At 39.1% G+C, this 23,532-nt stretch overlaps 1 protein-coding gene across 4 annotated transcripts in view; it reads left to right on the top strand.

Annotated features, from left to right (window-relative positions):
* Nucleotides 1–22,872, top strand: part of HMG20A (high mobility group 20A) — a 65,097-nt gene extending 42,225 nt beyond the window's left edge. For 3 of the 4 annotated variants that reach the window (XM_081549540.1, XM_081549539.1, XM_081549541.1), the window contains exons 3-10: nucleotides 1,481–1,628; nucleotides 4,210–4,422; nucleotides 7,281–7,413; nucleotides 8,632–8,663; nucleotides 14,938–15,013; nucleotides 15,712–15,927; nucleotides 17,350–17,492; nucleotides 20,418–22,872. In XM_081549540.1, the coding sequence (XP_081405666.1) occupies nucleotides 1,481–1,628; nucleotides 4,210–4,422; nucleotides 7,281–7,413; nucleotides 8,632–8,663; nucleotides 14,938–15,013; nucleotides 15,712–15,927; nucleotides 17,350–17,486 (955 nt within the window). In that variant the 3' untranslated portion in view covers nucleotides 17,487–17,492; nucleotides 20,418–22,872. Of the gene's footprint in view, nucleotides 1–1,480; nucleotides 1,629–4,209; nucleotides 4,423–7,280; nucleotides 7,414–8,631; nucleotides 8,664–14,937; nucleotides 15,014–15,711; nucleotides 15,951–17,319; nucleotides 17,493–20,417 lie in introns of all 4 variants that reach the window. The other variant, XR_014071124.1, reaches the window with a different exon arrangement.
* The last annotated feature ends 660 nt before the right edge of the window (nucleotides 22,873–23,532 follow it).

Genomic DNA, 23,532 nt, shown 5'->3' with positions numbered 1-23,532 from the left:
TGTACACACACACTCTCCAGTTGTTAACTTGGTTAATAGTACATTATCACCCAATCTAGAAACCTCAGAATTACCTTTGATTCTTCTTTTTCCCTCACTGTTTATATTCATTCTATCATTTTGCCTCCTAATTATCCCTTAGCTTTCTCTCCTCTGTTCTCCCACTTGCCCTGGTCTCTCACTTAGCCTTTTGCAGTAGCCTCCTGAAAAGTTTCCCTTTCTCCTGTTATACCCTGTTCTTTCTACCTGTAATAATATTGTTTATCTAAGGCTTCTCTGGTAACTCAGATGGTAAAGCATTCGCCTGCAATGCAGGGACCCAGGTTAGATCCCTGGGTCAGGAAGATCCCCTGGAGAAGGAAATGGCTACCCATTCCAGTATTCTTGCCTGGAGAATTCCATGGACAGAGGAACCTGGTGGGCTATAGTCAACATTTACATGTTTACAATCCATTGTTTACCTAATGAATGCCTATTCATCTTTTAAGTCCTCCTCTGTAAAATCTTTCTTAACATTCTCTCTCTATATATAAAAGTCTTCATTCCCTCTACTGTACCTTTGTGGCACATTTTATAGACCTCTGAATCACTACTTGTATTGTTGTAAGTATTTTCTGTAACCCTATAAAGTACACATTCTTCCAGAATAATGACTGAATATTGCTCTCTTATACATCTTCCTCCACCTTCCCCACTACCTGCCCCAAACCCCAAACTCCCTAGTAAATGATGTTACCTTTATTTCCATTCCTTTATCTAAATGTTTAGTTAGGGTGTAACTCCATCTGAGATCCAACCATCATCTGTACCTTGTATCCACTTTTCAGAAAGATGAGGTTTGCTGACTCATCTGGAACAGAATGGTAGGAACAGAAAGTGTATGTCTCTGATTTATTAATGTTTATACTTGAATTTCTGAACTTGATAATATTGTTCTTAGATGATGAATTTCTGAACTTGATAATATTGTTCTTAGACGATCTCGTTGTCAACAAACACTATAATCCTACAGAAGGAATAGCCTATGGAATGTATTGTAAGAGAAATTTCTTGTGCCCTTAAAGAACTCTCTCTTTTGTGATAGGGGGGCAAACTGCCTCTACAACTCCCATTCCTATTCTTTTCCATTAATAGTATTTTCCTTTTATCCCATTGGAGGTACATGAAAAGTAGCACATTAAAGTCAGCTGCATGCTCAGAGGAGAGAGGTAGTTTGTGGGGGAAAGATTATAGTTGTTTTTAGTAGGAGATTTCTTCATGGAACTGAGCTAGTCCAATCAAGCATTGAAATCTTTTTAAAAGTGCTCTATAATTGCTATGGAGATATGGTTTATTTACATTTATACAGAATAAGGTGGGGAATTAATTCAAGGGCTGGCATGTGATTTTGCTGGCAGTGAAATGTATCTTGAACCTCGATAAGTAGGAGGTTTTGATGCTGCTGATACTAAACTTCTCCACTCTACTGATGATTCTGCAGGTTAACCCACCCAGAGGTTCCATATAGTAGTGGAACCACATCATCTACCAATAATCCAGAATTTGTAGAGGATCTCTCTCAAGGTCAGCTGCTTCAGAATGAATCTTCAAATACAGCAGAAGGCAATGAACAGAGGCATGAAGATGAGGTGAGCTGAAGCATCTCCTCTTGTTACTGGTCTCTGAGGCTTCTAAAGAAGCAGTCAGCAAGGGATTTGATTGAGGAGTTCATCCTCTGGCCTTCCATTCTGCAGAATATTCTGTTTTATATTTCTTGTTTTACATAGAACCATATTAAATGTTTTTAATGATACAGAGACAAGTAGAAGGCAGTGGCATCGCACTCCGGTACTCTTGCCTGGAAAATCCCATGGACGGAGGAGCCTGGTAGGCTGCAGTCCATGGGGTCGCTAAGAGTCGGACACGACTGAGCGACTTCACTTTCACTTTTCACTTTCATGCATTGGAGAAGGAAATGGCAACCCACTCCAGTGTTCTTGCCTGGAGAATCCCAGGGACAGCGGAGCCTGGTGGGCTGCCCTCTATGGGGTCGCACAGAGTCAGACACAACTGAGGTGACTTAGCAGTAGCAGTAGCAGACTCTTCTTTAGTAGCAGACTTTTCTTTCTGCCAAGAAAATTTATACCTGCATCAGATTAGATGCTCAAATGCTTACTGAATGAGTTGAATGATTAAATTAAATAAGTAATTAATGAGGAGTCTACATGCCCTTACTCAAGACCATGTACTGCTCACCTGCAGCATATGTGCCCAAAGGGTCCACACAACTTGCCAGGTCATTCTCTCTCCCATAGAAGGCATCTTTTTCTATTTCACACAAGGGTGGTCATGCCCTTGTTGGACTTCCAGTGTTCCTCACAAATGACTGATTACATTGTCTGTGTTTTAAGGTACTTTTTTTTAAGCCATAGAAGAGTACCACCATTGATTTTTGTCTTTATTCTCATTTTGAAAAAGCTGATTCTTTTTATGTTGGCATTCTTAAAGATTATGATGAATGCTTGTGTGTGTTGTGTATTCAATCACTCAGTCATGTCCAACTCTTTGCAACCCCAGGGACTGCAGCTCCCCAGACTCCTCTGTCCATGAGATTTTTCAAGCAAGAATACTGGAGTGGGTCACCATTTCCTACCCCAGGGAATTTTCCTGACCCATGGATCAAACCCGGGTCTCTTGTATCTCCTACAGGTTGGCAGGCAGATTCTTTACCACTGTGCCACCTGAGAAGCCTCATGATGAACGCTTAAAGCTTCTTAAACATCTTAAATCCTTAGTAGCTTTAATGTTAAACGTTACTAGGGTTACAAAATAAAAACAACAACAGCAACAAAAAACTATTACCAAATATACCATTTGCCCAGTGCTGAATTATTGTACCATTGTATATATATTTGAAGTAATACAGTATGGTAATTGATATTTAGATATTTTCATCTCATTTTGATTATCTTTTTCTCCTCTGAAATAAAAATGCTTGTATCCATAAACCTTTATTAACTGATAGGTTATATGTATTTGTAAAATTATGAAGCAAAAGTACCTTGTATCTTGTTTAAAAGGACAAAGAAAAAAGCTGTGGTAAACATCAGTGGTACTTCAGTCCTTTAAACTTTGCGGGGGGGAGTGGTGATTTCATCTTTTGATATAATAACAGATAAAAACCTCTGATTTATAAAATAAACATCTTAAGAAATAAATCAAGCCAAAGAACTAGTCTTCATTCTGGATATATTATAGTTGCTAAATTTTTCTAAGTCTTATATATTAATTTTAAATTCTATAGTGCTACCTGCTGTGGGAAATAAACTGATCTTTGAATGATATCAGTGAGAAAGACCCTCATAATGATTTTAATCCCAGTGCTACAGCTTGTCTCTTCTTTTGTTGTCACAAGTGCATGTGACAGCATCTTGTTCTGATCTACTGTAGCATTGTCGGCTGCCCTGGCACAGTGCTGTGTATGTTCTGCCTTTCTCATCTAGATATTCCCCTGGCAGGAGTCAGGCTTTGTTAAGTGCGTATGAAGGCCAGAGCTTATTTATGTGATTGTGGTAAGGGTACCTTACCCTTTTGTTTTGTTTTTTAATATTCACTTTTTGGGGGTTTTTTTGGCTGTGCTGGGTCTTCACTGCTATGCTCAGGCTTTTCTCTAGTTGGCAGAGAGCAGGGGCTACTCTCTAGTTGCAACTCATGGGCTTTTCTTTGCAGTGGCTTCTCTTGTTGCAAGCACAGGCTCGGGGTACACAGGCTTCAGTAGTTGCAGCACATGGTCTCAGTAGTTGCAGCTCACAGGTTCCAGAACACAGGCTCAGTAGCTGTGGCATATGGGCTGATCTTCCCAGACCAGAGATCAAACCGGTGTCCCCTGTGTTGCAAGGCGAATTCTTAACTACTGGGTCACCAGGAAAGCCCCAGTACTCCTTATTCTTATCTGTTGGGATTAGCGCTAAAATGGCCCCTTAGTGAAACAGTGTGTAGCGTGGTACATAAAAAGGTCTGCAGGTGAACCATCTGGAGTCCTTTCCTGCAGACTGCATTGAAGCCTTTTGTTCCTATAACAGATTTGGAGAGCTTTGACTATGCAGGGCCTTAATGGTGGGAAAATGCACTTCTTAATCCTGTTTTGTCAGTGTTCATTGTTGGGTTATTGGGAAAATTTTTGTTGTTTTAATTTGGTTTAGGGTTTTTTTATTTTGACTTGTTTTGCAGCAAAGAAGTAAACGGGGAGGTTGGTCCAAAGGAAGAAAGAGAAAGAAACCTCTTCGAGACAGCAATGCACCCAAATCCCCTCTTACAGGATATGTTCGGTTCATGAACGAGCGTCGAGAACAGCTTCGAGCAAAGAGACCAGAAGTCCCATTTCCAGAAATTACGAGGATGTTAGGCAATGAATGGAGTAAACTTCCTCCGGAGGAAAAACAGGTAATTGTTCCTATTCCTGATCCTTTGCTTGGTTTTGATTCTGTCTCAAAAGTAATTTTTGTCAGAAAAGCAAAGAGAATGGACTCTTGATTCTTCACTGATACCTAGGAGATACCTAGGAGACCAGAATAGCAGGGTCCTTCCTAGTTCTTTTCTTTAGCATAGTGGTTTTTATACTCTTTCAGGGTCTGCTGCAGGCATGTGAGCAACCTCAACCAAAGCAGCTCCACTTTTATTTGCTTTATACACCGAGTTCATATAAAACTTCTGTAAAAAGTAGTTCAATATTAAGAAATCTGTCAACATTATTTATCCTGCTGAGTTAAATGAAAAGTTATGAGTTAAATGAGAATTTTGATAAAATTCTGTTCACATAAGAATTTTCTTTAAGAAAAAGATTTAACTGCTTTAACAAATTTTTTTAATTGGAGTTCTGGTAAATTTAACCTACTATGGAATATAAAGCAAGAACTATTTGAATTCTCTCCCCTCCAAGACAGAAATTAACCCTATTGCCAAACGGAAACAAATCCATCTGTTAAAGAGATTTGAGAGGAATTAAGGACAAGATAGCCACAAACTCACTGAAATGCCACAAAAGTAGTGTGATGGTAATGATGTTGGAGTGGTTTGGGGTTAAAAGTTCCCAGCATTCTCAGCATCTGAAGTATATCTATAATTCTTTTTATGTCCTACACTCCTTAAAAAGGATTCCAAACAAATTAAACCAAATTTAAAAACACTCTTGGGAATTAACTGAATTCAAAAAAATTTCAAAGAGATCAGATTGAGTTGCAACTTGAAGCTCTGTGTTTGTGGTAGCAAGCTAATAGAAAACAGTGTATATCATCCATTGTTTTAGCTCTGATGTATAAAGGGCTAGATAGAGATCGTGAGCTGTACATAGTAATTACTCTTTTCTCTTTTTTAATTTTTTTATTTCACAATTAATACATGCTCATTGTTTAAAATTTTTCAGATAATACAGTGATAACTAGTTAGGGCGAGTATTTGTTCTTAAATTTTTATTTGAAAATATTTTTTTCAAATGTACAAAAAGTTACAGGCATAAAATAGTACAAGCAAAGAATGCCCAAATACCCTTACTCAGATTCATGTATTATTAACACAACATACTCTCCTGGGCAAGATTGGGCATGTGCTCTTTCTTTCTCTCTGTCTCTCACACTCACTCACACACACAAACACACACAATTTTTTTCTGAATTTTTTTAATGTAAGTTACATACATCCTAGCCCCTTACCCGTAAATATTTCAGTGTGAATTTCCTTAGACACAGTCTCTCACGTAACCACAGTTAGCAACCTCATAATTTTATATGAACACAATACTTCTATCTAACTTACCATCTATATTCCAGTTCTGTCGGTTGACCTAACATCACTCCTCTGTAACATTTCCCCCTACAGTTCAGATTCCAGCCTATGGTTCAGGTTCTGTGTTTAGCAGTCAAATCTCTAGATTCCTTTAAACCAGGATATTTCCACAACCTTTCTTTGTCTTTTATGACATTGATTTTTTTTTAAGAAGACCATCTCTCTCTCTTCCTCCCCCTCCTTTTTGTTTACTCTTAACAGAACATTCCTCATTTTATATTTGTCTGCTGTTTCCTCATGATTAGATTGAGGTCATGCATTCTTGGTCAGAAAACTGCATAGATGGTGTTGGCCCTTCTCACGGTATCACATATGCAGGCACACAATGTCATTTATTTCTCATTGGTAATGTTAATTTTGCTCACTTAGTAAAGTTTTTCACTCTCCCTTATAATTAAGAAGCAGTCTGTGCAGAGACATTTTAAGAACATGCAAATAGTCTGTTCCATTTCAGAATTTTCCCTAGATTTAGCAATCATTAATAACTTCTCCTTGATCTAATCTTTACCATGATGATTGCAAAATGATGATTTTCCAACTCTAGCACTCACTTCACATGTGCTGGTTGACCCTTGGCATTCTAAGCAAGAGCACTCTTCCTCTCTCCATTTACGTATTTGTTTATTATTTATTTACTATGGTATAGGCATATGAATCTCTCTTTTCCCAATGGTTTATAAATTATTACTAAGTAAATTTGATACTTAAATTGTCCCAGATTTGGCTAGGGTGTCCTCTATATCTGGCTTTTGTGTGGGACAAGGCTTTTAACATAATTTCTGACTCTAGTTTGTATTCATTTAGAAGCAGTATTTTCATACTCTATTTCTTAAACCTAATTGATGAATAAAAAGTACAAGGCATTAAACAAAATTATCCTAGTAGATCAATGAGCTTTGTTTAAATAATTAATAGCACAAGACATGTAGATACAGGCTCTCTCATAGTAGTCCATTTTAGGTCCATAGGATGAGGTCATTCTTTTTTATGTTCTTTGTGTCTCCTCTCTCCTGGCTCTTAAAAGGCGAATTGATGTATGAGATCATCCCCTCAGAATGGGTTGGGGATAAAGAAACAGGGTAATATTCCATCCTCTCCCCTGGGAAGATTTAAGTGTACCTATGTGGTGTGTTGAGGACTCTAGTGGCCATGTGTACTTCTATCTATAGGATTAGAGGAAGAACCATAATCTTCTCGTGAATTTTTTATGACAATGACCTCAATAGAACTTGTCTTCAGTAAGTTAAAAAAGGCAATAGTCTCAAAAGTCAAAATCGCCTTTTTCTTTTATAATTGAGAGATAGTTTTTTCACATGACTTTTTTTTTTTTGCTCAAAGCTTATCCCACTTTTACTTTTCTTTCCATGTTCTAATTATCTTTTGTTTTCTTCAAAGAGTTCTTTGGTATTGTACCTCAGTAAGATCTATTTCTTGAAAATAATTCCACATGTCTTTCCTAGCGCTACCTTGATGAGGCAGACAGAGATAAGGAGCGTTACATGAAGGAACTGGAGCAGTATCAGAAGACTGAGGCCTACAAGGTTTTCAGCAGGAAAACCCAGGACCGTCAGAAAGGCAAATCTCATAGGCAAGGTATCAGAACCAGAATCAAATATATTTGTAGTTTGTTTTGCATGATGGAGTGTCATAAAGCCTACTGTTAGAGCAATAAAGATAAAAGATATGTTTCTATCATTTCTCTATTATACTACATTCACTTAAAGCATCATTTTCAACATTTATTAAAATCACACTGCTCTCATTTGTGTTCTTGCCTGGAGAATCCCATTGACAGGGGAGCCTGGTGGGCTGCCATCTATGGTGTCGCACAGAATCGGACACGACTGAAGTGACTTAGCAGCAGCAGCAGCAGCAGCAGCTCTCATTTAGAAATTTCAGTTGGGTTTCCATATCCAGGAGCAACAGTTTGACTTATACTCCAAGAGCCCTTTTAGTTGCCTGTGCTTTTTCTTCTATTTCCACTTTAGGCATTTCTCTGCAATGCAGAAGACCCGGGTTTGATCCCTGGGTTAGGAAAGTCCCCTGGAGAAGGTAATGGCAACCCACTCCAATATTCTTGCCTAGAGAATCCCATGGACAGAGGAGCCTGGCAAGGTACAGTCCATGGGGTTGTAAAGAGTTGGACACGACTGAGCAACTAACACTTTCACTAACACCTCTAAGCCTTTCATGTGATCATTTCTCCCAGCTTCCAGTGATAAATCTTTTTAATTCACTGATTCGTGTTTGCATGTATTCAAAAAAATGTGTTGAACACCTCCTATTGCATATCAGGATCTCACCTAGGCATTAAGGATGCAAAGGTAAACAAGATACAAAAGATCCTGGTCTTCATGGATCTTTTGTTTTCTGTAAAATTGTTCATCACACTGTTAAAGTATTGCTAAAGTTCCTGTTTTTCAGGGAACTCTGCCAAAGAAAGAAGCCCCACTCATAACAGCCTGTCATTCCTTAGCTATTGCGTCTTCTCCACATTTGGGCATCTTGCCTGCTAAACTGTAATGTGCAAGCAGCCTTTGGCATGTGTTTACTGTCCACTCTCCCACCCTGTTCTCCTTAAAGGTGAAGACTGTGTCTGCTGTTTCTCTTCCATCTAATTGCATAACCTATAAGACAGGGTTCGCTTTAACTCTTGTTGACTGATTAATAAAGCTATTAGAGAAAATATGATATGTTTTGAGAACCCACATATACCAGCAGTTTCTGTATTTTGGCACAGTCATTTCCTTAAGTTTTTTTTAATTTTGTTTTGTTTTTCAGCTTAATGTTCTTGTTCTTTCATATTTTTAGATGCAGCCCGACAGGCCACTCATGATCATGAGGTAATTAACTTTCTGTCTGCATTGTGTGTGTGTGTACATGTGATATATGTATATAATGATGATGCTGTTTGAAATGCTATTGGACTGTTTTTTAATGAATGGCAGAGTATTTTCTATCCTGCAGTTAGGATTGATTTAGTTGCCTTTAGCTTAAGGATTCTTAGCATATGGCAGACACTTATGTCATGAGTCTGTTCTTGAACTAAAGCCCCTTACTCTAGTGCTTTCTTGTGGTCCAAGAATTTTACTGGCTTTAAATGCTGAAGATGGCTGGAATCTGGAGTGATGTATAGAAATGGGGACCAACTAAAAGCTATAACTTGACCATAGTTTATCATCACCAGATACTATATTCTGACTCTCAGAAAGTTGTTATTTAGGAAATCCAGCATTTAGTTAAAATGCACTATTCAACTTACAGCATATGCAGAGCACAAATGTCAATATCTTGATTCCTATGCCTCCTTTCTTCCCTGGCACATATTTGTTTACTGGTCTTTTCCCCTCCATTTGGTTCACTTCAGCAATAGGATTTTTTTTTTTTTTTTTTATAAATTTATTTATTTTAGTTGGGGGCTAATTACTTTACAATATTGTAAAAGTTTTTGCCATACATTGACATGAATCAGCCATGGGTTTACATGTGTTCCCCTTCCTGGACCCCCCACCCACCTCCCTCCCAGCAATAGGATTTTGATCTGTGTTCCCATATAGGATTGAGGCCTCTGTGTGTTGGCTGTGTTGCATAGAGAGCTTTAAATATATATTTAGCCTATGGTTAATATATGATTGTACGAAAATGTGTGGTATTTTTGTGCATGAAAATCTTCAGTGACTCGTCATTGCTTACACCAAATCACATTCAAACTCAGCAACGAGGGTTTTCTGTAATTAAGTGCCAATTTCCCTTTCCAAATAACCTAACTCCTATATGTGTCTCTTTTGTTAAAGCTTTTTATTTTGTATTGGGGCATAGCTGAATAACAATGTTGTGATAGTTTCAGGTGAACACCGAAGGAGACTCAGCCATACATATACATGTGTCCATTCTCCCCCAAACACCCCTCCCCTCCAGGCTGCCACCCACTGAGCAGAGTTCCATGTGCCATATAGTAGTTCCTTGTTGGTTATCCATTTTAAATATAGCAGTATGTACACGTCCATTCCAAACTCCCAAACTGTCCATATATATCTTATGTACTTAAAAAATACTGACTGTCCTCTAAGTGCCCCATCCTTGCCTGCCTCATGCCTGTGCTCATATTCTTCCTTTCATGAGAATATTTTCTTTCCCTCACTCATTTTTTTATCACCCTCTCATATCATCCAATTTTGCCTCTGAATTCTAGTCATCCATCAAACCCTATTTCAAGTTCCATTTTCTCCTTCAAGCTTTTCCTGTTTCCTCCAACTTCCTTTAAACCTCACTGTTCTCTATATGTCTTTTATGCACTTAGCTGGTCTGGCTAAGGTGCCAGAGTTACTCAAGTGCTTCTGTCATTAACACTCTTGGATTATAATCTCTTTGAAGACATGTGTGGTCTAGTTTCCATTCTTGTACCCCTCCACATACCATCTAGCATTATGCTCTTGTATGGAGGAGTTCTTCCACAAATACTCATTTGTTTTTATACAAAACCCATTTGTTGAAATAACAGTGGAAACTTACACAAAAAGAATTTTCTGATGCACTCTTTTGCTTGCACTGGGTTTTTCACTAAATCTAGGAGATCATTTCTTCAAAATAATAACTTATTTATCGTGGAGTTGTAGTTCTCATACCTAATTTGGTATTGGTTACCTTCAAAATATGGAGAAAACTTATAGATTCACAAGTCAAATAGATTTATCACCATCCATGAATTATAAAGTGAGAAGCATGGTAAATATGAACATTTTATTTTTCATATAAATCCTATATAAATGTAGTTATATATGACATCTCTGTGTTCCAGTTAGGATGAAATTTTTTTTACTTGAGAAACTATATGTACACTATATGTTTTAAATCATAATTGAATTGTGTTATAAGTTTTCTATACTGCCAGATACTTGTATAATTACTTATTGCCCACCAATATCATGAATTTTCTAAACTTCTTTTTTCCCTATCAAGCATCCTTTATAGCTTCTGTATCCTTAATAGTTACAAAAGAGAGTATGGACAGTAAAATCTTAGATCTCACATTGTCTCGTCAATGACTGACTGACTCCTTTCATCAATATAGATTTTGCTGGCCAAACCATATGTGGCATTTTTTGCCTCTAATAAAGTTAACAGTTGCAATCAGAAAAGATTTAGTAGACTTAGTCTTAGAAGCTGCTGCTGCTGATTTGAGAAATTAAGCATTTTAATAAAATATGTTATTTTAGTATGATAGGAATTTCTACAGTATATGAAAAGAAATAAGTCTCTTTGTGATTTTCCTGTTTCAGAATTAGACACATGTGAAACCAAAGAAAAGGAGGGAGTAGGTGGAAAGCCAGCAGTAGTTTCTCAATATGTATACACTAGGCTTTATAAACCTGTCTGTTGTATGCCCAGGTCAGGATAAAGCTCTCTTAGTAAGGTTGTTGACTCAATTAATGTCACTCACTTTATCAGTTTTTTTTTTTCATTGAATAATATCTTACTAAACGAGGTAATTTCAAAACAGTTGCAATTTAAAAAACTGGTTTGACAATTTTTAAACACAGCCACACATAACCTCTTAGTATAATAAGAGTTAAGAAAAATAAGAAAGCACTACAAGTGAAAAAAAAAAAAAGCCACAGAAGCCCCATGGAAAGGAGCAACTGAATTAGACCTTAAAGATGACTTAGGTTTTGTGGGGGCATTTCAGATATATATATATATATATCTTTGGGTAAAGTGGCCTGAGCTGAGTTATGAGGAAGTTAATAAAAGAGCAAATATCTTGCAACGTGCCTGAAACATCACATTTCTAAATACATGCTTATTTCCTTTTTCTTATCCTATTAGAAATAAAATGGCAAATGCCATAAAACAGTTTTCCAGCTCACATCAAAATTACTAAGACCTCAGAAATCCTCTCACCTAACCCCCTCATTTTGCCAGTGAGGAAAATAACTTGCCTAAGACAGGAGAGAATGTCCCACAATCAGTTACTGAATTGGTTAGAGGCAGAATTGTGACTGAAACCCAGGTGTCTATAGCCCAGGCTTATTAAGATCTCTTGGCAGTGCCCGCCACACTATATGAAATAAACAGTGTTGCAAGTTAAAATGGGCCTGGCTGCCTGTGGTGTCAGCAAAATTTGTTGCCACTTGAGACAGAAATGATTTGATTTGTATATATGTAGTAAAGAAACCTATTGTATTCCTTAATGGAACTTAGATTCCTAAGACATTGTTACCAAGGTAGATACTGGGGAGCCCTGTGAGAGCTCAAGAAATGCTGACCTGAAAGCCATTCATGCCATTCTGCATAGCAGTGGGGCACTTCAGCCTGGTGCACAATATTGAGAGCATTCCTTAAAGTAAAGGGCACTTGAGAGAAGCATATCACTCCATGAGATTCTGGCCCTGAGCCTAGATCACAGCAAAATAGTTTCAGTTCAAAAGGCCTCTGTTCTCTTACCCTCCACTCAGTATATAGAATGAAAACCAAAGTGAAGAGTATTCTTGCTCCTCTCAAATCAGAAGCCAGGAGTCAGCTAGTGTTACTCTCAAGAAAGTGTCTAAATCTCATGTGGGGACTAAGATAGAAACAATAATTTTGTTTCTCCTTTAATTTATTAAAAATGACAAAATGACACTCAACCTGAACAAATTAGACCCTTTCAATGACAAGGTAATGAAATCCTTATGATTTTAATCCCTTGAGTGATCCTTGGAGCAGCTTAAGTATATCTGAGCCCCCAAGAGGATCCTCTCCAATGCCGAGTAATGTACTCAGTAATGGAAGAGTGCTGATGGTTTTTATGACGACTCTTCAGTTAAGCAGAATTTCTCTCTTGGCCTTTCAGAGACTGAACAGTTTCATTTAATTGCTGTGGTGTTTCTTATTTTGTACTCTTAAGAATCTGTACCAAGAGGCAGTGTGTTAATGCACTTATGTGGTGCTATCCTCTGCCCTCATGTAGTTAGCTTGGCCTGGACTGCTCTGGCAAGGAAGAAAACAGAATTACCTGTCTGAGCAGAATCTAAGCCTTGGAGAGGGCTCTTGGTACTATGGTAATGGGAGCCAGGCATTCCCACCGACCCATCTGACTGGCAGATATTCAGACCTATAGCTAAGTAAATTGATCTCGTATAAGCCAGTACAGTTAAGTAAGAGACTGAGCAGGATGGGATGATAAAATTAAAAGCCTTTATCTAAAGGCATTTGTGGACTTAATATCTGTTATGTCTTGAACAGTAACAGTTAAAGCATATGGTAAGCCAGCAGAGTTGAGAGAAAGCCACTGTGAAATATATCTAAGATCCCTTCTGGAACCAGTCTTTCTTACCCATACATTAATTCTCTTTGAAATCCACCAAGAACTGGCTATAGAGGCAGAGCTCTGCCTGTTGAAACTGGGGCCTTCAGTGATAATTCTGTTGTCTGTTTTTAAATCATTCTGGAAAACTTCACTTTCTTTCTTTAAGAGGTAAAAAGGTAAAAATTAAGTGCTCTGAAAGTTTCTTCAGGTAAATATATAGTTTTTCAGACTTCCATTCTAGATGTCTCTCTTAATAAGCTGCCCTTGGCAGTCAGTTCACACAGCCCAACCCTCCATAACAAGGCAGGCACCAATATGAAAACAGGAGCTTGGCTGTCAGAATTCCCTCATAGGCTGTTAACTGCTTAGCCTTTCTGCTGGGCACCAAATCATATTTGTGTTCAAAGATAAAAGACTAGTAGTGGCTAGAGTAGGAAATATACATTCTATCTCTGGCACTAAATGTGTTTTTATAGGAATGACTTCTAGACTTTTTAAACTGTTCTTTATGTTATAAAAGTTTTGAAATCCTCAGATTTCACTAGCAATTTCTTCAGTACTCATTTCCCACTGTTTTCTTTACCATCTTAAATTATACAAGATTTTAAATAATGCCAAGACACTTACAATTTATATTCTTAATGCTTTCAACTTTAAATTCATTGTAGAAATTGCTGCTAAAGCATTTTGAAATATTGACTTTATTCACAAGGATCATTGTGGAATATGTTTTGCAGTGGTTTTGTGAGACTTTAATGGCTTATTGGTGAATTAATTTTAGGTTTATTATTCTTTCTCTCACATAATCCTTGGCATTCTCATATTCAGAGCCTAGTTATTACTGACTTTTTGGTTTTGTTTTTCCTGTGTCCGAAGAAAGTCTGAAAGATCTCCGTTATAGGCTGCCCTTGTAAATAAGGAGAAGTAAAAGTAGACGTCCTAATGGAATACCATTATTATTGCTTGTGGCTGGCAGATCTCGGCTTAAAATTCTTATTGTCCACCCTGAAAAGTTAGATTGCATCATCCTATCTCAGAGAGCACTTTATATGCATAACCAACAGAAGCAACAGGAAAATCACCCAGAAATTCTCTTTCTCTATACCTACCTCTTAGATGAAAAGTTATGACCGACCTAGAATTGTGGTGTTGGAGAAGACTCCTGAGAGTGCCTTGGACAGCAAGGAGATCCAACCAGTCCATCCTAAAGGAAATCAGTCCTGAGTATTCATTGGAAGGACTGATGCTGAAGCTCCAATACTTTGGCCACCTGATGCAAAGAACTGACTCATTTGAAAAGCCCCTGATGCTGGGAAAGATTGAAGGTGGGAGGAGAAGGAGACGACAGAGGATGAGATGGTTGGATGGCATCACCAACTCAGTGGACATGAGTTTGAGCAAGCTCCGGGAGCTGGTGATGGACAGGGAGGCCTAGCGTGCTTCGGTCCATGGCGTTGCAAAGAGTCAGACATGACTGAGCGACTGAACTGAACTGACTGATACCTACCTCATTATATACTGTTGACTATTCAGAGCACAGAGCTAAGAAATGGTTTCCAACATCTCCATTAGGGAAATTTATGTAGGTTTGTTTTAAGGTTTCTCATTGCACAGCAGTTGTCACCTGAGAGATCTGAATACTTAACATGCTTGAGCTCTGTGAAAGTTTGGTTCCAAAGAAAAGGTGAATACATTCTCTTCACAGCCTCACCTAGACTGACTGCTGCTCATCTTACTATTTCTTTAAGGAAAACATGACCATTGTGCCTTCAGGCACTACTATTTAATCTAGTTTAAGAATTAACTGTTTTGTTATTCTTGATTCACAGAAAGAAGCAGAAGTAAAGGAACGGTCTGTTTTTGACATCCCTATATTTACAGAGGAATTCCTGAACCACAGCAAAGGTGATTTCCACAGGATCATTTTGTGTTCCTCACATCTGTGACAGGGGATTTAGTTGTCAGGAGAAATTAATTGCTCAAAAGCAATGGTAGTGATATTCCTGACCCTGGGACTGGTCTAGAAAAAGAAAACTGCTTCTATTTCACTCTCTATTAAAAATAGCTACTCAGAGACCAGTGGAGGAAAGCTCAGCCAGTGTTGTCAGAGCAGCTTTAGTCTCTGAATCAGAGGAAATAAATATACATCACTAATTCAGTTGCTTTCAGGCTGTTAGCCAAGAACGCTTTGTACAAATGAAAGCTTGCATGAATGTCCAAAATATAAAATAAATAAGACCAAAGCAGACCCCACTGCAGTAAAGCTTGGACCCACAGCTGTGCTTGCCCAGTCTCCCAGGATCCCCCTGTGAAACCCCTCAGGCTTCTCATAGCACAGCTTTAAACAAACCAAACAAACAAACACTGGGAATTGCAGCTGTTCCTTGCAATCTTAAGTGTAAGAATATGACCAGCTTTAAGAATTAAAATAACTCTGAGCCAGGCATTTTATTGCTGAAATTGCTCTCTGAAAGGCCATAATGAGACTAGGGACAGGAGGAGGGGTAGCTAATTAGAGACAGCTAAGCAGAACTTATAGAAGAGTCACTGGGACTCCTCAGAGATACTGTGTTACCTGTGTTTTGTGGGGCTTGCGTCCTCAGCTCGGGAGGCAGAGCTCCGTCAGCTTCGCAAATCCAACATGGAATTTGAGGAGAGGAACGCAGCCCTGCAAAAGCACGTGGAGAGCATGCGCACAGCGGTGGAGAAGCTGGAGGTGGACGTGATCCAGGAGCGCAGCCGCAACACGGTCTTACAGCAGCACTTGGAGACCCTGCGGCAGGTGCTAACCAGCAGCTTCGCCAGCATGCCCTTGCCTGGTAACATCATCCCCACCTGAGTCGTGTAAAGCGGTGGGGGTTGGGGAGGTGCTGCATATGTTGGCGTTGGTGTGGTGAGGCTGAAGTCTCCCTTCAAGGGGAAGGCCAATAAACAACGAGGTCGTTTCCTCAGAGTTTTCTGTAGGTCATGTAATGGAATCTCAGTATTGGTTAAAATCTGGAGGAGGGCATGGCAACCCACTCCAGTACTCTTGCCTGGAGAATCCCCACAGAAAGAGGAACCTGGTCGGCTCTAGTCCATGCAGTTGCAAAGAGTCAGACACGACTGAGCCACTAAGCACAGCACAGCACATTGGTTAAAATCATCCAAAATTTCAGACTCTCTGCTTAGTTAAATTTTTCTTCAATTATATTTTAACATAATCTACTTTCTATTAAGCTTAATTTGATTTTCAGAATAGTGGAAACTGTGTAACAAATCCTCAGTGGAGTGCTTTTCTTTTCTTTAAATTGTTCTATAATTGACGTATAACATTGTGTCAATTTCCAGTGTACAACATAATGATTCTATATCTGTATACACTGTGAAATGATCACCGCAAGTCTAGTTACCGTGTGCCACCATGCATGCATGCACGCCAAGTCACTTCAGTCATGTCCTACGCTTTGCAACCCTATGGGCTATAGCCCTCCAAGCTCCTCTGTCCATGGGATTTCTCAGACAAGAATACTGGAGTGGGTTGCTGTGCTCTCCTCCAGGGGATCTTCACAACCCAGGGATTGAACTCTTACCTCTCCTGCATCGGTAGGTGGGTTCTTTACCGCTAGTGCTACCTGGGAAGCTTGTACCACTATACAAAATTACAAACAAATTTTTCTTCTTGTGATGAGAACTTTTAAGATATACTTTCTTGGCAGCTTTCAAATATGTAGTACAATACTGTTGACTACAGTCACCATACTGCACACTCCACCCCCATGACGTAATTTATTTCATAACTGGACATTTTTTTTTCTTTTTTTTTGTTTCTTTTTTTTTTTTCATAACTGGACATTTTTATTTCTTGATCCCCTCTCCCACGTCACCTGTTCCCCCAGAGCACTTTTCTGATATAAACGTTCTGGCTTTGTGATATTGTCTTAATGGGAAGGAAAAGAAAGACTAGTATTTCTTATATGTGTTTTCATGTTGAAAAAAGTCACAGCAGATCTAAGCGAGTCTTTAACCTGTTTTTTGCAACTACTCCTATATGCTGTGCAGCAGTAATAGTCCATCTGTTTATTTAGAGTATGTGGATTAATTTCATTTCTTTGAGATCTAAAAGTCTCTTCTCTGAAATTAAAATCTTCTCTGTGGAGCAGACCCCATTAGAGTCATTTCTTTTGCTGTGGAATCACTGATCTGTGTTACTGGTGAACTGAATGGAGAAGCTTTTCTTACTTTCTCTTATCTCACTTCAGGAAGTGGAGAGACACCTACAGTGGACACTATCGACTCCTATATGAACAGACTGCACAGTATTATTTTAGCTAATCCCCAAGACAATGAAAACTTCATAGCTACAGTTCGAGAAGTTGTGAACAGGCTTGATCGTTAGGGAATGGTGAGTGCTCCTTGACTTGATTTGTACATGCCAGCACATCATCAAAACTAAGATGGCATTAAACTTTATCAATACTACTAAAATCGTGGAATGACATTGAATAAGTGAGTTGGAGGCTTAAGATTCCTGTTGCATGGTTGCTAAATGTAGTAAATAGTGTTGGAAAACTGAATCAAGATAGTTTTTCCTCATGCATGCCTCCATGTGGCTTAATAGAAAGAGCATGATTTTTGTGGTTGGATCTCAATTCTAGCTTTGTCACTTATTAAGTTGTATTTTTAGGTATTAGCTTCCCAAGGGGTTTTGAAAGTTAAGTGAGAAATTTAAAGGAAATAACCCCCAAACACCACATTGGACAAAATAAGTATCACTTAATTGTTAAGCTTCCTTTTCCCTGTAAATTTAAGGATAATACACAATAGTCAGTTGAAACATTGTATGTGTACAAGCCTATGTAAGTAAGCTTTTCATTCACCACTCAATATCAGAGTAACAGTTGTGTGTTAAATGTTAATGTGGACTAAACTTACAGTGAAACAGTTAATGCCTTGATTGAATATATTAAAAAAATATATAAACTCTCAATAAGTGAAAGGAGAGAAACGAGAAAATAAACTTTTTAAAAATACATTCAACAAATGACTTGTAATATGTGTTACATCCTTTTAGAAGAGAAAAAGTACATTTCCAAAGGGGGTCTGCCTTTATGAACTTTTTGGTACTAATGGTCAGTCATCAGTATCATTTCTTAAATGGAGCTGGTATTTTTTCACTCAGATTCCTAAAGATAGAGTACCCTTTAGTCTGTCATTCCACAGTTGACAGCCCTTTGGTCTGTCAATTAAATTGTTCCATCCCTGCAGACATATGAACTATGTGGAAATCTTAGGGTTGAACCATACAGTGAATGGCCATATATGGATACTAAAACAAAAGTGGATGGCAGGATACACTCCTTAGCAAGGCTGGTCGTGGATTTATGCAGGTAAATGAGCATACTCATATACGTGTTCATATTCTAACATGGTCTGGACCTTGAGCAACATGTGCAAGAATGAATAAAACCTATAATTCTTTATCTAACGAGGTCGTGTCTGCCTTCAGAGACAAAGGCAGTCGTCCCTATGCTTCTTGGCCATGGCCTCCAGTAGTAACTATACAGGGTGATTCATCATACTTTAGCATTAGTTGTGCTCTGATGGGGGAAAGGATTACTGTCCTTCTTGTGAGTAGCCAGATGGAACGGACCATACTTCTAAGAGATGAGTGGACTCCCTACAGAATAAAGAAATGGCATTACTGCTGCTGTTTATGAAGGGAACAGCTTGTAAATCTAGGCCTGGGATTTTCAGGAGCTCATCACCCTTCTCATTTTCACACAGTGTTTTCAATTAGCATTCTGGTAGGCTTGAAAAGAAAGAGCTGGGAGAAACAGTGTGGAGGACTGTAGAAGAACACGGTAACTGATAACATGGTGTCTCCTCACATAGGTATAGGCCAGTTGTTATGAGTTTTGAGCCAAAAATGGTTTTCCATTTTAAGCATTTGGCCAGTAAGACTTTCCTAAAGCTTTACCCATCTTAAGGCTATAAACTGTCATATCTGCTTTCTGAGGTGTTTTTGAAAACCTAGAACGTTGTCATTATCCTTGATTTTAACCTACACATATTTTGCCTTTAAAGAGTAGCTGAAAATGTGAACGGTTTTGTTTACAGATTCTTTCAATCTAGCCATGTAAACATAACTAAGAATGGTTAGTTCTCCACACCCTCTGAAACTGTCAAATGAAACAGTTATAAAGACTGTGATTAATTCTAGCCTGGCCTCATTATACAAATATGTACAGACAACTAGACCTGATGTCCCCAGCATTCATGGTACAATTAATTACTCTGACATGGGCTTGGCAAAGTTTTCTTCCTTTGTCAGGAGCCAGTGAGTGAAAGGAAGCGAATGGTCTGTGGTTTTAGAGGAGCATGTTAGAGCTGGAAGGGGCCTTTAGAAATCCCATCATTGCACATACGAAGACACTGAGTCCCAGAGAGGTGAGATGTCTTGCCTAAAAATATCTAAGTAGGCAAGTGCAGATTCTAGAACTAGAACACACGTATCTAAATGCAATTGAGTTTCTAGAACATTGATACAAGGAGGTAGGGATGGGTGTCGAGTGAGAGCACTAAAAAATCTTAGAATGAAAGCAGTAAGATAAATGGGGGTTAATTAGGGAAAAATGACAATCCACCAATTATAATGTAAAATTTTGTTCAGCCATTTTATAATTATTTTTTATAGATATACAATGGAAGAATTACCCCAGCTGTCATCTTTCTTTGTGTCTAACTTATACTTAGAAAAAGTGGAGCTGGGAGGAAGCCATGGGGGTGATTTCACATGGAGAGGTGACTACTGTATATATCAAAAGCCATATGTTGCTTGATTTCAGTTGAACCAAATGATAAATAGTTACCTGTTTGAGGATTGGAAAGAAAACAACTTTTTTATGTGATTGCATTTTTATCAATGTAAGAATTTATTCATCTTATGCACACAGTACTTCCCTACACATGCAGGGAGCCTTAGATTTATACTTGAAGAAAGTTGGTTTGATTGACCAGGACCAAAGTACTCATTTTTCATCATCTAATTTGTCCCTGATACTTGGTTTTCTGTGTTTGGCTGGCAATTTTCCAACCTCCCCATTGTGGCTGAACTGGAACAGGGCCACGTTTGTCATTGAAATGTCTAAAATGCCTCAGTGAGGTTGGCTGCTTGCAGCTTTATGAGCTCCTTGGTTTACATACACCCTGCTACTCACCTTAACCCTTTTGAAAATAGAGCATCGCAGTATTTTCACCCAAAGTCTGAAACCTTTCTGATCTGTGCTTACCTTTTTGGTATCTTTTTTCGTTTGTTTTTTTCTCCCAGTTCTACAGGTCTTAGAGCTCCAGGATGTTCTGTAAGTGGTTTTACTTGTTCAGAATGAGAAGCCATCCATGGAAATTTGAGTTGAGTGGAGGCAGAGAGGGCGTACAGATTATTCTGCTTGTGAAAGAGCCGTCAGTTATGAGGTACATGCCTTCACCCCAGGAAGCCATGTGAGGGAGCAGCAAAAGGAACACGTGTGTGAACTTCCTATGGAATTGTCCTTGTGAGGCTTTGACCGTGTGCACGTCTTCAGTCTCCTGTCATCTCTACTTCCGTTCAAGTGGGTCTGCGTATATTCTGCTAACTAGACACCCCTGAGACAGGCACCTTCTGCAGCAGAAAGGAAGCCTTCTCATTGTTCTGCTTCATTCAGATTGGACTCTCTTATCAGTGGCTCTGTGGTTTTTATCAGTGGTTTTCCTACCTAGCTGTCACTTTTCTTTTTTTTAATGCTTTTGGGGGTTAATTTTTTTTATATTTTCTTCACCCCACCAAGTTAGATGTCTCCATTTTCTGACCTCTGGGCTTTGTTGCTCAGCAGGGCTCTGAAGGAGAGTTTCTCTCATTGGACAGGCCCAATCTTCTCCCATCATTGTCCTGCTGTGACTCCAAAGAAAGGAGCTTCTTGTTGACAGTGTCCTGTGGAGCGAGGCTGTGTCTCATACCCCACACAGAGCTCAGTGGGTGCCAGCCCTTGTAGTGGAGGCTTTGTGATTGCTGCCTTGAAGAAGAGCACTCTCTCCTCCCTGCTTGGTACTGCCTGCTGTTTTCTAAGCATCGCTCCTGCACGTACCCTGCGTCCTGGCCCCAGCAAGGCTCTTCTGTTCCCATCTGTTGGCAGTGACTTGTGGAATATTTTTGCTGAGGGAAAGGTCATTGGTAAACAGGACAGAACGAGAAAAGTAGTTTCTCACTTGGTATTGAAAAAGATCCTTAAGTTTCTTATAAGCGAAAACAGAAGAAATCCCTGTGTGCTTGAGGTGTACCAAGTCATGGATACGGATGGCGGAAATGTCATCAGAATACTGCCAGCTGACAGAAGAGAACACAGAGGAATTCTCCACCCTTCGTCCTTCTTCTCTAATCATAACTGCAGAGTCTGTGTCAAAGGGACAGGCTTTCCTTCCTTCTCCCCTCTTGTGATTTAAAAAAAAAAAAAACATCAAAAGGGAAGAGAGGTTTCTGATTTTCACCTCAGGGTTTGGTTTTGTTGTGTTATGTGTTGATGCTGTGGAGCACAAGGCTAACAGTTGCAGCTGAGATCTTTGGAACCAAAGCAAGACACGCTGAGCCCACTGTCCAGGCACCATGACACCAAGGGCAAGTGGAAGTGTGGCCCCCTCACAGTATGCTCACTGGCCGGGGTGCAAGCCAGACACCCCCATCATGTTGCTGCACCCTCCGGTCTTCTCAGCATCTCCTCCCCTGATTTCTTTCTTAACCCAAAGGAAACAAAACAACAGCAAAAAAAACAACCTTGTTAAAAGTTCTTACGTGAACACACATCAAATTTTCATGTAATGAAGCCCATACATGTACCACCTTGGCTGTCTTTTAGAATAGGAGCCCATCATTATCTCTGTAAACTTGCCAACTCACCTGCTCTTCTGTGTTTTCCTGCTCTCACTAGCCATTCCTGGCTCTTCTCTCAGACACCCTGCCTGCTCAGTCCAAGCTGGAATGCATTGTCTGTGGCAGAAGGACAGCCAAGCCAGTTCTGGAGTTTGTGTCTGCCTTCTGCCAAATACTTTGTCTCCTTTCTTCCTCCTCATATTTCTCTCTGTCTCGCCTTTGTGTTAGTTTTGCACAGCATTATTAGCAGTGCTGTGTACCAGGAAAGGCTGTAATAGGTCCAGAGCTCATCCTTCTCCTTAGTCTGGATAGATACCTGACACTGACTTGAGAGACAGCCATATTCGGGAATGCATGAGATCTCAAGAGAGCTGGCAGTTTGAAAGCATTTCACAAAATAGCAACCTGCTTCTGACATGCTGGCCTTCCCAGCAGCTACACCTGACTCACTGGTGGCTTGAATTCAACTGCCACAAAACAAGAAGGTTCCGTGAAGCAGGTCTGCCTTGCCTGCTCTCTCCTCTGTGCCCAGCCAGGAAGGTACTAAGTGAGCTCAGAGGCTAACACAATACCTAATTCACATTTCCCAGTAAACTTGTAGATATTATTGCACTAATATGTTCTTCTCAAGAAATGAGTTGTTGCCTATTCAGTGTTACAGATTTCTTTCTTTTTATTAAAACACAAAGAGCAGCTGAGGAAAATGAGACAGATTCTGACAGAATGAAACTTTAGGAAAAAAATGTGTATGTGTGTTTGAAACTGTTGAAATGCCAAGTTTTCTGTACAAGTGTTTTTGTAATTAAACTTTCAGATTTTGTTTTTTGAAGAAGTCGATATGCTTGCTTGATGTTTGCCTCATTAAAAACTTTTCTATGTTGAATCCACTCGATTCAGTTTTACCTGCATTACCTTATCTTAAAGACTTTGTCAACTCAACATTAATCATTGTCTATTACACTTTTAAAATGGTAACATTCATTTTACTAATTGCTTATTCAAAATGTGTCTTAGCCTGTTTGAGGGTTCAGTTCTCTTAATGTATGCTATAAGAATACAATGAATTATAATTCATTTTAATGTAGCAATAGTATTTTGGAGGCAACTTGAAAGAAGTCTCATGTTCTTAAAGTCAGTGACTTCAGCCTCCTTGATAGGAGGCCTAAAGATAGTCTTCCTTTTGACTGAAAAGATAAATTTTCCTTAAATACTTGCTTTTAAAAGTAACCACTACTTCATTAGTCAAAATCTGTTTTAAAGGAAATTTGTTGCCTACTTCCAGCATGCTTTTAAAATTCTAGGGGTGAGCTCTCCTGGCTTCCAAAGCCTACTGCCCTCTGAGTAAGCTAGTTATGTGGCATTGGGCAAGACTTGCTTTGTTCCCAGTTTCCTCATCTGACATGCCTCAGCTCTCTTACACTCGTCAAAAAGACAGAATTGGGTGACCAGTTGACTGTACTTTGGAGGCTATGAAGAATCTTAAGTGAATGCCAGGAATTACTGAGGCAACTCAGTTAGGGTCAGACTTGACTACATTTAACAG

Source organism: Giraffa tippelskirchi, chromosome 12 (genome assembly GCF_054371585.1).
Source record: "Giraffa tippelskirchi isolate mGirTip1 chromosome 12, T2T-mGirTip1v1.2.pri, whole genome shotgun sequence".
In the NCBI taxonomy this organism is placed as follows: Eukaryota; Metazoa; Chordata; class Mammalia; order Artiodactyla; family Giraffidae; genus Giraffa; species Giraffa tippelskirchi.
This window is presented reverse-complemented; position numbering and strand designations above follow the sequence as displayed.